Here is a 13,597-nt window from a genome sequence, read left to right on the forward strand (position 1 = left end):
TTGCATTCATGGATAAATCACTTGCATTATGGTAGTTGGTTCTGATTCAAACTTAACCATTTTTTATAATGTGCTCAGTTTGATTCAGATGATACAAAATGAGATCTTGTAACATTTCTCAGTAAGGCATTGTAAAATTTAAAGTTCTTTCCAAAGATACTTGAAAATTGGAAGAATTGCTCCTGTTGTAAGAGTAATAAATTTCGTATGTGCATATATGCTATACTTCAGGTAAATAAAATTAATATATTATTAAATTTAAAGCAAAGTAGAACTAATACTCGTTCTCTCTTTTGCTTTCCTCTTAAATGTTCTCAGTTGTTCAAAGAGAATTAGATTCTATGCACTCCTTCCCTCATATTCCTTTCCTTTTCTGCAAATTCCTAGTATTTTTCTATTCTTTTCTTTCCATACTTTTAAGGGAAGTAATAGATAATTTCCCAGTTGTAAACTAACCAGTAATTATAAACCTCCCACTAGGACACAGAAATTAGTGTGTACCCAGAAGCTCTGTTGTAGATGTTCACTTTAATAAGAATATTTTTCAGAGAAAATTACCCGTAATATAAAGAATTTTTCTCAAATTTTCTGTTAAGTGGTTATACATTTTATAAAAAACACACCCAAATTGTTCTGTAATGTTTGGTCACTAATCTGCATATAAGTAATAACTGTACCTTTGTAAATTATGTTAAAACAACTTCTGCTTACTATTTTCACTGTATTAAGGTATTGGGGAAATTAAAGTAAAAGTTCTTTTTTATCTTCCATTTTCCAATCCTATTTGTTGCACAGTGAGAACCATAATTTATAATCCTACATTTTATTACCAATATGGATCTTATCTATGAGGGGAAAAAGGCATTGTGTTCTTTCTCAATAAAAAAATCTCAATTGTTTTGAAATCTGTCAAAATTGTTGTTTATTACACAGTAAAAGGCATAACTCTAATTTGCATTTTATTTACTCTATAGTGCATTAACTAATTTATATTTTATTTTTCTCCCAGAGCCTGTATGCTCTTACATAAGCAGTTGACAAATGAACAGAAAATAAAGTTACCTAGGAGACATAAAGAAGAAAAAAAAATCTTACCTATTAAAGACAGAACCATGGAAAATTGCTATAACGGAGCATTGATAATAACACACTCTATCCTTATATTGGAGAGGAATAAAGAAAAAGGATCAGGAAATTTTGTTATAAGTGACAATATAAAAAACTCCATGGTAGCCAAGATTGAAAAGCCTTTCCAGCATATAAGAATGTAGGAAATTGAGTAGTAGTGTGTCCTTGAATACAGTGTCTGTTGCCATGGTATTTGTGACATAGACATTGAAGACCGCAGGGCTGCTGTGAACTTTACACAGTAGCCCTGAGGAACTTTCTACAGCCTGTCTCCACACATGCCTTCTCTTCATAAAGCTATGAAGTAACCATTAATGCAAAATTTTAGCTGTACCAGTTTTAGGGTCAGTGACTTTATAAAATTTGTTCTCGTAGCATATCTTAGTATATCCTTTTTTGCTGCACTTCATCTTTGAACCAGTAATCTTTAGTGCTTGTTCTATACCCTCTGTTCCCCTTACCTCATTGTGTTGACACTTGGTTTTTCACATGTGTTTTTCTGTAACACTAAGACAAAGCCCAGTGTTTCCTTTATGTTATATCTCTAGCAAATTGCACATACTTACCTAGCACATAGTGATTGCTGAGTTAACGAAAGAATGAACAAGATTTTGAATGTTGATAATCAGGAGTATTATTTTTTTAAATCTGTCATTAAGGAGTATTATATTTGCAGTAGTAAGGAGGAGAAATTTAAGGAGAGGTTAATAGACTCTTAATATAATATCTAATGATCGTTAGATCTCAAATTTTTTTTAAACATCTGCCATGTATTAAACCTTTTCCTAAGGTATTAGAATACAGAAACTAAAATACTCACACCCAGCTCTAGTGATTAAATTTCTTATATCTCATGATAGACACAGATATATGCATGTACATGGTTACTATATAGGTTAATGTGGTAGAAGTGATAGCCCCAGTTTGGAATGACAGGAAAAGCCCAGAGAGTTTCTCAGACAGCAGAGTGCTGGCTATGTAAGAGGGTAGCTCATAGAGGGAGCTACATATAATTGTCTCTGACACAGAGCTGAGTTTCCAAGTGAAAAAATGACAAGAGATGAGGTTGATGAGTTAGGAAAGAATCATCTTGGCTTTGAGTGCTTTTCAGAATTGAGGAAGCCATCCAAAGATTTTAAGCATAATTTCACTTTTGCTAGCTTTGCTTTCATTCTTTTAATGTTGTCTGTGAGTTGGAATGAAGAAGAGAACTTGGTAGGAAGCTGTTACTATAGTCCAGGTAAAAAAATTTGTGAATGTGAATGAAGAGGTACAGTGGGAGCTGAATGGAGAGGACACAGTGCAGCGTGATTTAGGTCAGGTCAGTGGACCTTTGTCTTAATTGAAAGAAGACTCTTTTAGGGAGCATGTAATTTGGTAGAAAAGTAAACAGAAATTTTAAACTGTGCCCATGACAATGTAGAAGAAGGACAGTGGTAGGAGATGAGGCTGAGACTAAATCAATAAGAAAGAGAGTAACCTTTGCTCCTAAGGTATTAGAAGTTGTTTAAGGCATTTTGAAGTGACATGATTTGAACAACAAAATGACTGTCATTATTGTAAGAGAGCACATTGACTGGAGTTAGAGAAGCAAAATTGACTGATAAAAATCTAGGCCAGAGATGATAATAACCTGAATAAAAGCTGTGGAGATAGAAAAAGTTACATATCATGACTTTTGAGTGACTCACTTAGATGTGGTGTTTAATTGGATCATGATAAGGATGAGTGAGATGTACTGGAGGATACTGATGACAGGGATTTAGTCAGGTGGTAGAAAATGATGCTATTAATCAGAATAAAATATACAGGACAAAAATGAAGTTAAGAAGAAAGTAATGAGCCAAACTTTGGATAAGTTGAATTTGAGGGGACTGGGAAATAGCTACATAATTTGATAGTTACTCAAATACGGGGCTGGAGTTGAAAAGTTTTGCTGCTGAAGATCAATGGAGAGTTGGTAGTTAAAGCGATGGAAGGAATGAGAGGATTTAGGGAGACCAGGATCAGAGGTAGCTCTTCAGCACTAACATGTGGGTACCCAACTCTACATGCAGCCCTCCTTTGCCCCTCAAATGGGGATAAGTCAACACAAGATGCTCTGGCTATTCTGTCCCTTAACTCCTCTCCTCTTCCAGGAAAGCACATGAGAAGGTAGTGAGAGAGAACAAATGAAGAAACATGGGGAAAATTAGTACTTAAGTAATGGCTGGAATGAGATGATCCAACCCAGAATGCTGTGGAGAGACGTTGTTAGAGAGATAGAAAGGAAGCAGGAGAGACTGCCAACTTGGAAAGGAAATTTAGGAAATTGTTTGCAATAGTAAGTGGATCTTGAGATTAAGACAATTATGTAGTCTTAGCTAATGTTTGCTGATTTGAGTAATCTAGTTCATTGTATTGAAGGCAAGAAGTAGGCAGGTATTAGAAAAATTAAGAGCACAAAAACAGATTGAATTACTTTTCAGTATTTACATTGCTTTTTTAAATCTGGATTATGAAGGTGCTTACTCCAACTTTTCCATCTATTCCTCATGCAAATTAGCCTATTTTTTAGTGGAGTAACTTAATGTTGTCTGGAAATTGGCACTGACTTTTCACCTCAGTCAAAGGAAGAGGTCTCCATACCATATTATCATTAGAACCCAGATTAAAAGGTTTTCTAGGATTCCTGTTTAACTAGGAGAACTACACATCTTGATCTGCCTTAGATAGTCCCAGTTCATACTTGTTGTACCAATCTCAATTTTTAATAATATCTCTTTATTCTTAAAATGATTCAGAGAGGCAAATAAATTGAATGGTTCACCCCACTTCAAACTTTGTTAAACTCTGGCTCCATGGTGTGAAAGCTTTAAAAAAAATGAAACTACCAAGATAAGCATTAGGAAATGTTCATTCATTTGAAGGAGGGAAAAAGTTTTTCTAAGAAAGAAACAATGAAAGAAAATTTTGCTAAGTTTGCAAGTAAAAGGGAAATATTCTAGATGATCATAAAAATTTGCACATTAAGTTAAAGAAAGAAAAACTAGTGGCAATATCTGTAGCATATGTTAGATGCAAAGAGTTAATGTGTCCTTTTTCACAAATAGGGAACTTCAGTAATCACTAGGTATGAGGCCATTGATTTGATACAGAAAGCCAGGAAGGAAGAAGAGGGTTATTAGTTATTCTGGGAGCTAGCTCTTCCTCAGCCTTCTCCAACCCTACCCGTAACCACACCATAAGTTTTTGTGACCTCTTTATGCTTGTCCTATTTTTCAAGACACAAAAGAGCTCCACAGGTATTGTGAGCAACTTTGATTTTGTTCTTTTATTATGTCATAATTCAAATTTTAAAATATAGAAAGTAAATACTATTTTAAATCTAAAACTTTACATTCTTTGAAACTAATGGTTAAAAATTAATCAGTATAAAATGTTCCAGGAAATCTCCAATCATTTTACAAAGCCTTTATTTATTTTTAGCAAGTGTTAAATATTACATTAAATTATAAGCCAACTATATAGTTTCACAGTTGAAAAGCTATTTGTATTTTTTAAACTCTTGAAAATGTTGGTCAGTGGCTTAGTCTTGCTGCGGTCATCTGTTTAAGGTTTCCAGTATCAGTGACATAGTTGGTTATATAACTTAAAACCACAGTATTAACTTTGTTCTTTTAAAATCAAGTTGAGTATCATGTATTAAAATAGATTCTTTACTCTCCATGGTGATATTTTAATATCGTCTAACTTTAATTTCTAGCTTCCCCTTACTATGAAGACAAAATTAACCTCTATTCTTTTTCCTGTAGCACATGATAGTCATGGAAGATATGCTCAAAGACTTTCTTCTTGGAGAGCACCTGTTATTGGTTGGTAACCAGGTGAGTTATGGCTGGCAGCTCAGTATTAGTGAATAAATGATAATAACAGTTTAAAAGCAGTAAGTTTCTTTTCCTTGTTGAGGTAAGTTTTAACAAATGATTATTTGTCCAGTTAAAGACTGGATTAAATGAGGTCTTTTATTTTCTAAACTTCTTATCATCTGGATTACAGCAATAGTTTCCTAATACAGCTCAACCACAATCTTATGCCTGCTCTGACTTACTCTCCACTCTGCCACCACATTGATATATGTAAGAAAAAATCTAATAAGTGTTTTTTTGCTTAAGTTGTCTTTCCATTACCCTGGGGTATAGTTTTCAGTAGGCAGGCTCTAGCCTCTGCCTACATTTATAGTTCTAAGCCTTAGCTTCCTCCTTTCACACTCTGTATTAGTTGCTTGACCCGCTCTGAACTTCCTTCATTTTCTTATCCCTGCTCTGGTCCTTGGTGAATGCTTCTCTCTGCAGTCCACTTCACATACCCATCCCCTAACTCACAAGAGGTCTTCCCTTTCCTCTAGCTGAGTTAGATTTTCCCTGCTTTTCTCTCCTTGTCACCACACTAGTCACATGTTGCTATAGTTAAGTAGTAGAATGACTGTCTTCCCAACTTGTCTGTATGCTTCTCAAGGGCAGGGCTGCCATTCCCTTGCTTATTTCTGTATCCTGGGTTCTTAATACAGTACTTGATACAGTCTAGATACCCAGTACATTTTTATGGAGGGAACAGAAAGGTATTTTATATTTAGAGGATTCTGATCATTTTCCTTGTGAATTATCAGACAGTGAATAGCATCTTTGTTATTGTTGCTTTGTAATGTTCTTAAATTAAGGACATTAAGGTTCCGGAAGAAGTTTTTTCTTTGTTTTTCCTTATAAAAGCAAATTTTTTTTTTTTGTGATAAGGTCATTTATTAAAAGCCTATGGCTCTCTCATATTCAAATGATGAAAGAATGAAATCCTTTCCCCTAAAGTTAGGAACAAGAACAAGTATGTCCACATGCAAAAGAATGAAGTTAGAGCATTATTTTACAACATATATAAAAATTAGCTCAAAATTGATCAACTACCTGTATTATGGGCTAAAATTATAAAACTTAGATGTGGCAGTAGATTTAACACCAGAAGCTAAGGCAACAAAAGGAAAAGATAAATTGATAGATTTTTAAACTGTTATGCATCAAAGTACATTACCAAAAGGGTAAAGACACAATCTACAGAATGAGAGAAAATATTGCAAGCCTGTAAGGATTTTAAAATCTACAAATGAGCAGCAATAATACAAACAACCAAACTGAAAAATGGAGACAAACTATTTGAAGAGGTAGTTCTTTCAGGAAGATATACAAATGGCCAACAAGCACATGAAAAGATTCTCAACATTAATCTCCAGTGAAATACAAATCAATACTACTTTGTCCAAGTCACTGGGCTTTTAGGTTGTTCATAAGAATTTTAAACACTTGTTAACTAATTGTAATTCCAAAAATAGAAGACCTTCTTTCTTTGTCTTTTGGATGAAAGATAATAAATATGGTTTGTTAGAAATTTAATCTGGTTCTAATTACGGTGATTGTGTTTTTTTGTTTTGTTTTGTTTTGTTTTGTTTTTTAATAATAAATTTTATTTTTATATTCCCCATACAATTGCAACCCCCCCCATTCTGACCCTAATCCCTCCCCTCCTGCCCCCCACCCCCCAAAAAGTGTCTCTGGTTCATAGTTTTTTGTTGATTTTGATTTTCACTTTCTTATAGTTATGCATTTTCCTGGTCCCTTATTTAAGTTTTCTAGATTCCTGCTATGAGTGAGACCATCCGGTATTTTACTTTTTCTTTTTGGCTTATTTCACTGAGCATGATCCCTTCCAGTGCCATCCATGTAAAAGCAAAATATTTTTTAATATATTGTGTCCCTCAATTTATAACTTTAAACTGTCTTTTTTAAATGGGTCAATTGAGTGGTTTACTGGTTAACAACACAGTCTTGGATGTTATCTGGCTAAAATAGCAACTCTTTCACAGATGGCTATGTGACTTTGGGCAAATTGCTTGTCCTACACAGACCCAGTTTCCTGATATCTAAGTTGAGAATAAAAATAGTATGTACTCAGTTGGGCTGATGTGAAGATCATATGAAATAATTCATGGCAAGCCCTTCACTCAGTGCCTGGCTCAAAGTAGTACTAAGTTAAAAATAATATCTAATATCTATGTATCACTGTCTTACTTTAAAAGTACTTTAATATTCTCTTGTTTCATCTTTCCTAAACTAGAATTAAAAGGAGAGTGATAAATTATTCATGATTTTTTTTTCACTATTTGAAAAACTCTACTTATTTACCTAAATAGCATTTTCCTGATGAGTCCATATGTCAGGGGAGGACAAAGATCACTTAACAGTCCAGCATTTGGTCCTTGATACTGAAACTCAGGAAGTCTATTTCTTACCTCTCTTTGAAAAATCAGTGACTAGATAGCCCAGAATGCCTCACAGACTTTTTATAAGTAGTTAAACTGTGGTGCATTCTCTGTGTTATTTCTAATGGTTCCTGCCATTAGCTGAAGGTAGAATCTTCTGACTTCTCAGCAGTACCAGATCAGGGTAGTAAAAAGAGTATACCAAGAATATACACGGCTTAGGTTTGAGGAATAATTTTGCTAAGGAGCCAAGGGGATATTGGAAAATACTCATTCCATTCCTATCATTTTATAGATAAGGGAAAAAAGGGGTAAGAAGAAATGTTTTTAAGGTACAATAACAATATACCCAATATCACATAGATATTTGTCCCTAGAGGTCAAGCTTTTGATGTACAAAAGCTTTGAAATATCCCAGAAAATATTGATGCTCTAAGGGTTTAGCAGGTGGGAAGCAATTGGATTTCTTGTTAAAGACAAGGTTTTTTATAAGAGTCAGGATTTTCCAAGATTCATATAGGTAGAAAGGTTGAGGGTAGAGGAGCCAATAACCAGAGAAATGGGGGTTGGTGACAGCTATGCAGGGTGAGGGTTGAGATAGAGCATGTGTGCTGCTTTATGAGAAATGAGGAGGCTATCAAAGTGTTTTGATATCATTCTAGAATATATGCAAATGTGGGTGTCAAATGCTACCTCAGTCCCAAGGAAGAGAACAAGATACTAGGCTCCCGGCTGGACATGGGGTGGAGTTAAGAGCACCCACCTCTCTACAGGCAGCTACAAGTAGACCCCAGCATCTACTGAGGGTAGAAGTTAGCACTGATGTTCAGGCTTGCCTAAAGTTGCAAGCTGAAGACCGTAGCCAGGAACAAGGCAAGAGGCATTGGGTATGGCAAACATCTTTCTCTCAGCACAGTCACAAACTCCACCTGTCATCAGCAAATCAATGCCTTGCCTTCTTTTACCCCTATTCTGCCATTCTCCACTTTGGAGAAAGAAAAAAATTAGCACGGGAGATTGTATTCAAAAAATTAGCACGGGAGATTGTATTCAATATAAATTTTGCTGCGTTTAGCTGACCCTTAATCAGTGTTGTATAATAATCCCAATGTTGAAGAAATTTTCAGATTTTTAAAGTAAATTCTACTTATGTCTATTAAATTTTTTAATGAAAAAATGTAACTTTCTCAGACTGTCATTTGATATCTTCCATTGTCTACTTTGAACCCAGTGGCTCATTCTTTCCCTTATACTCTTGCCTCAGATAAATGAAACATTCTGTTTTCCAAACATACCTTCTTATCAGTGTTATTTTTATGCCTTTGATCCAACATGCTCCTGCTTTTCTCCATCTTTGCCTATTGAAATCCTTTCAGCCTCAGAGTGGCAATGATGAAGCAAAAGAACACTAAGAATTCAAGACCTAAGATTTTTCAACTCCATATGATATTGGGTAGATTGTTATTCCCCCTTAAAAAACTTTTTTCTTCTTTCCTTTTTCCTTTTTTTTTTTTTCTCAGCTATAAAATGGTAAGATTGGAATAGTTTCTGAGCTCCCTCTGGCTGTAATATTCTATAATATAGTTCTTTAATAATTCTTCCTGAACACTTCAACCTGAAGATTTGGCTTCAGTCTTTGAAGTATTATAGCACGTCATCTATTGCTTTCTTTTGACTTCTTTTAGATGGATCTACCTTCCAGCTCTCTACTAGAGAAAGAGCACACTGTTTGCATCTTAGTTATTTATATACCTTCCCTGATGCTTACATTTTAGTAGTCAACAAATATTTGCTGATTGGATTATTGGATTATAAAAGTGACCTAAAATAAATTCCTAATGAACAATCAAAATGCTTGTAAGTAATCTGAATTTAAAATTTAAGCTCAGTTGCAATATTTCCAGGAAATTCTGAGAGAAATTGACAGGATTTCACTGTAAATTTGCAACTGTTTAGTGAAGGAAATAAATAAATTAGAATCTAGGGCATGCTTGCTTAAGAAAGTAGATAGTGGTCCATTTGACGGTTATATTCTGATAGGATCAGAGACTGATAGCATCATCACTGGGTCAGAATAATGATATAGTAATTATGTAAGAAATCTCTAATAATTACATGCTAATTAGTATTTAGCTAATTAAATGAGGAGCAACTTCCAAAAGAAAGGTCCCTACAGGTCAAGCTGTGACGTCCTAGCTGATATTGATGCATCTTCATATATGCTTACTTTTAAAAGGTTAGGGAGTAAAGGCTAGACCAAAGTTACTGGTTAAAATCTTAATATAACTCCAGAGTACCTTATCAAATTTCAGTTCATTGCAAACTTATTTTCAAAAGCTAGCATCGGTGTTAAGATCCGATCAAGGGTTTATGATTAGATTCCTTTTTTCCCAACTTTATTGGGGTATAATTGATAGAATTTTTATATATTTAAAGTGTATAATGTAATGATTTGATAGACCTGTGATCTTCCCATCTAGTTCATTAACATATCCATTGCTTATATGTTTACCTTTTCATTGTGAAAGCATTTATGTTCTATTCTCTTAGCAAATTTCACATGTGAAGTTTCGCATTTTACAGTTCTCACATTTTACGTTAGATTCACAGACCTTATTCAACTTAGAAGTGAAAATTTTTACCTTCTTGCCAAGCTTTCTCTCCCTATCCACCGCCCCCATCCTATAGCCTCTGGTAACATCTTTTGGACTCTGTAAGAGTTTCACATTTTAAAAAAATTCCACATATAAGTGATACATTGCAGTATTTGTCTTTCTGTCTGTCTTATTTCATTTAACATGGTACCTGCCAGGTTCATTATGCTTAAACTCTTCACTGCTTCCACTTGATATGTAAAAAGGTATGTGACAAGTCTATAGTATTAGTTGGTGAATACAGAGCAAGTTCCCCCTTGATAGGTGTTTTGCTAAGGATTAGTATGGAGTTACAGGTTTTCATTCCTGTGCTTTCCTAGAATTCGATCTCTTTATCCAGAATGTGTACTTTTATAGTCACCATAACTCAGGTCCTTCATGGTTTTAAAAATTCCTTGCTTTACTTAATAGTGGTATTTCAGTAGTAATATTTTATGTACCTTTTCATTCTCACCTTATATGGAGCAGTATCACTGATGTCTTTATTCAAATGGAAAGTAATAGCCATTTGGAAAAATATCTATTTTCATCACATGGTTTATTTTGAAATGAAATAAAGCTTTGTAGCAGTTGATCTGGCTCCATTCTTTCCTTTTTCTGAGGCACTATAACTATTCCAAAAAAATTGTCAATTAGGAGTGAAGCTTTGGGGATTAAATATTGACAGAGAAACCAGCAGTGGGTTGGTGTAATTATACAATAAAGTGTAATGAATGCTCTTAATACAAATTGTCTATAGATAGATTCAGTCTACCCAGCCTTCTGTTTGCCAACTAGAGACTGGCTGAAGTCCATGAAGGAAACTTTTCAAGAGTAGAAGTTGTAAATTTAGAGATGCTTTAAAGATTGCTCTAATGGTAGTGGAGGCTTTTACAATGAGACAATTAAAAAGAATAAATGTTGATTTTGAGGAACTCAAGGTTTACTGTCTTTATTAAGCCTACTCCACCTTTTCTTTCGCTAGAATACCATTTTTTCTAAGAATCTGTGACACCAGATAAGATTTCATGACCTTTGGGAAGCTAAAAATGATTCCATAAGCAGCACTTATCATCGCAAAATAAAGTAGCCCACATTTTCTTTTGGTGAAATAAAATTGATTTTTTTATCCTTTCTATTTTCTATGTGGGATTTTATGGCATAGCACATTGACTTTCCAGTAAGTGAAGTAGCATTGCTATCTGTCAGCCAAAGGAACAGAATTCCCTGAAATTACATGTTTAATGATCCCTTAGTATATAATGCTGCCTGTTCTACAGCCACTTTAGTATGCTGTTTACATGCTTTATTCCCTACCTACTGTAATTATAATATTGCATGTACCTTTTGTGCACTTAAGACTTGTTTCCTGATGCTTTTTAAATCACTGTGTAACTTTAAGCTTTGTTGAGAGAAGGGAAAAGAAATGTTTATTTTCAAGCTCATAATGCTTTTACTATCCCAGCTCCAGCTCAAGAATAAATTTCTTCCTTCCCATGTCATCCTATCTTTTGATTTGTAGAGCTATGTTCTATTTAATCTATAAAACAGTTAATATGAAAATGTTGGGCTATAGAAAAATGGGAGCTCGAGGTGCATAATTGCCTTTTGTTTAAAAACTCCCTAAGAACAAATTTCTGTTTGGTAGAATGCCTGAGTTTTGAGAGGCAGCTGTATTTTATCAGATATTTGAAGGAGAAATATTTTAGTAATGTGGGGTTCTAAAATGTTGAGAAAATTCCTTGCGTGAGAACTATTTTTAAAATATGCAGTGTGCTTTTTTAAAAAATAAAAATTTAAGGTACAAACATATTTACAAATTGTTATTTTATTTTTTAAAAGATTTATTTTTATGTATGCATACAAGAGCTGGGGTGTAGGCCAGCAGTGCTGGGAGTGAGAGGATTCACCAGAGACAAAGTGGGGAGCAGAACAGGCAGATTGACTGAAATACACTGCTGAGGGGAGCAGCGGGCAAGTCCCGAGACGTCTGCTGTGCCATGTGGGTTAGCAAACTGCCTGGGGATCGAACTCATGCTGCAGTGGCTGGTGATAGCTTCTTAGTGGTGAGACTTAACCTCTTTTGCCACCAGGGAGGCCCCTACACTTACAAATTAAATAAATCATGGAGATGTAATGTAAAGCACTGTGACTATAGTTAGAAATACCACTTATATTTGAAACTTGCTAATATCATAGATCTCAAAAGTCCTTGCTACGTGAAAAAAAATTATAAATTGTAACTAAGTAGTATGTATGTATAGTGACAGGTATTAACAAGACTTTGTGTTCACAAAAGTCTTGTTAATACCTGTCACTATACATGTACTATACATATATACAAATATCAAATCACTATGTTGTACACTAAAACTAATATAATTCAAATTATGTCAGTTATATCTGCAAAAAATACTTTCCAAAAAACAAATGAACATTTAATTATCTACATAGAATGATAGTTCCTGATTTCTAATGGTAGACAAAATTACAAAACAAATCAAAATTTAACTTATAGTTAATGAGGTAAAATTAATAGTTCATAATCACTTCCAAATGAATGAATGTAGTCAAGTAAAATCACTTGCCAAAATTAGTCAACTTTTTTTTTCATTTTAAGCTAACCTTTTTACCATTTTACTAAATAATAGTCTTGTGAAATTTTTATATTTTAAGCTCTCCTTGTATCATGCTGTCCATATTTTTTTCCCTTATAAAAATCTCAAATATGATGTGAAGGTTTGAGGTGTAATTCTATCTCTGTATCAAATACAAAGCTCTGGCTATGTTTCATCTAGGATGCCCTCTCTCATCCTAACTTTCATGTTCTTCATGTTTGTACACATCTCATTCTCTAGGTACTTTGCAAGTCCTGATCTACCAGCACTAAGATAAATCTTAGCAAACATCTCTTGATTTTTAAAATACTGACTTTTAAAAATTGAAGTGTGGCTTGCATGCCTATCAGATAAAAGTCCTTTTTATAGGGAGACTCTTGAAATGACCTATGACTTGACTCCAAACTTCTTTTATAATTCTTCCAAAGTAGGGTTTCTTGCCTTCCCTGAGTATACCAGGCCCCAGCACTTTTGCATTGTTTTCCTTATATAGTACTGTATTCCTTCATTTTTGCATATCAAAATCCTGCCAATTTTCAAGAACTCGGATGTTTTCCTTCTATAAAGCCTTTTTAGTTTTCCCCAAATAGAAATAATTTTGCTTACCCCTGAACTTATATAATTTTTTACCAGTATTTAATTTAGTTTTCTTTTAAAGTTGTATGTTTTTTATATCATCTATAGGTTTCTTAAAAGCAAGTTTTAAAAAAGGTTGAAATATGTGCTTACTTATTGGCAGAGTTAGGCCTCAGACCTTGAAAGCTCATGGTTTGTTTTTTTTTTATCATATTCCCATACAAGTATTAATGATAATAATATATAATAACCATCTTGGGAGGAGTAGTTACAGTAGCTCAGGTACTATGCTTTACATACAGAATACAAAGCAGTTAATATTTTTCTGTTATGAAAAGTTCTTAATATATTTTACA

At 34.0% G+C, this 13,597-nt stretch overlaps 1 protein-coding gene across 1 annotated transcript in view; it reads left to right on the forward strand.

Moving 5' to 3' along the window:
* VWA8 (von Willebrand factor A domain containing 8) overlaps positions 1 to 13,597 on the forward strand; it is a gene marked incomplete at both ends in the record, with an annotated part of 320,923 nt that overhangs the window by 128,384 nt on the left and 178,942 nt on the right. Inside the window, one exon of the mRNA XM_084235317.1 lies at positions 4,923 to 4,994. Coding sequence (XP_084091443.1) covers positions 4,923 to 4,994 — 72 coding nt within the window. The remainder of the gene's footprint in view (positions 1 to 4,922; positions 4,995 to 13,597) is intronic.

Source organism: Talpa europaea (assembly GCF_964194135.1).
Source record: "Talpa europaea genome assembly, chromosome: 6".
In the NCBI taxonomy this organism is placed as follows: domain Eukaryota; kingdom Metazoa; phylum Chordata; class Mammalia; order Eulipotyphla; family Talpidae; genus Talpa; species Talpa europaea.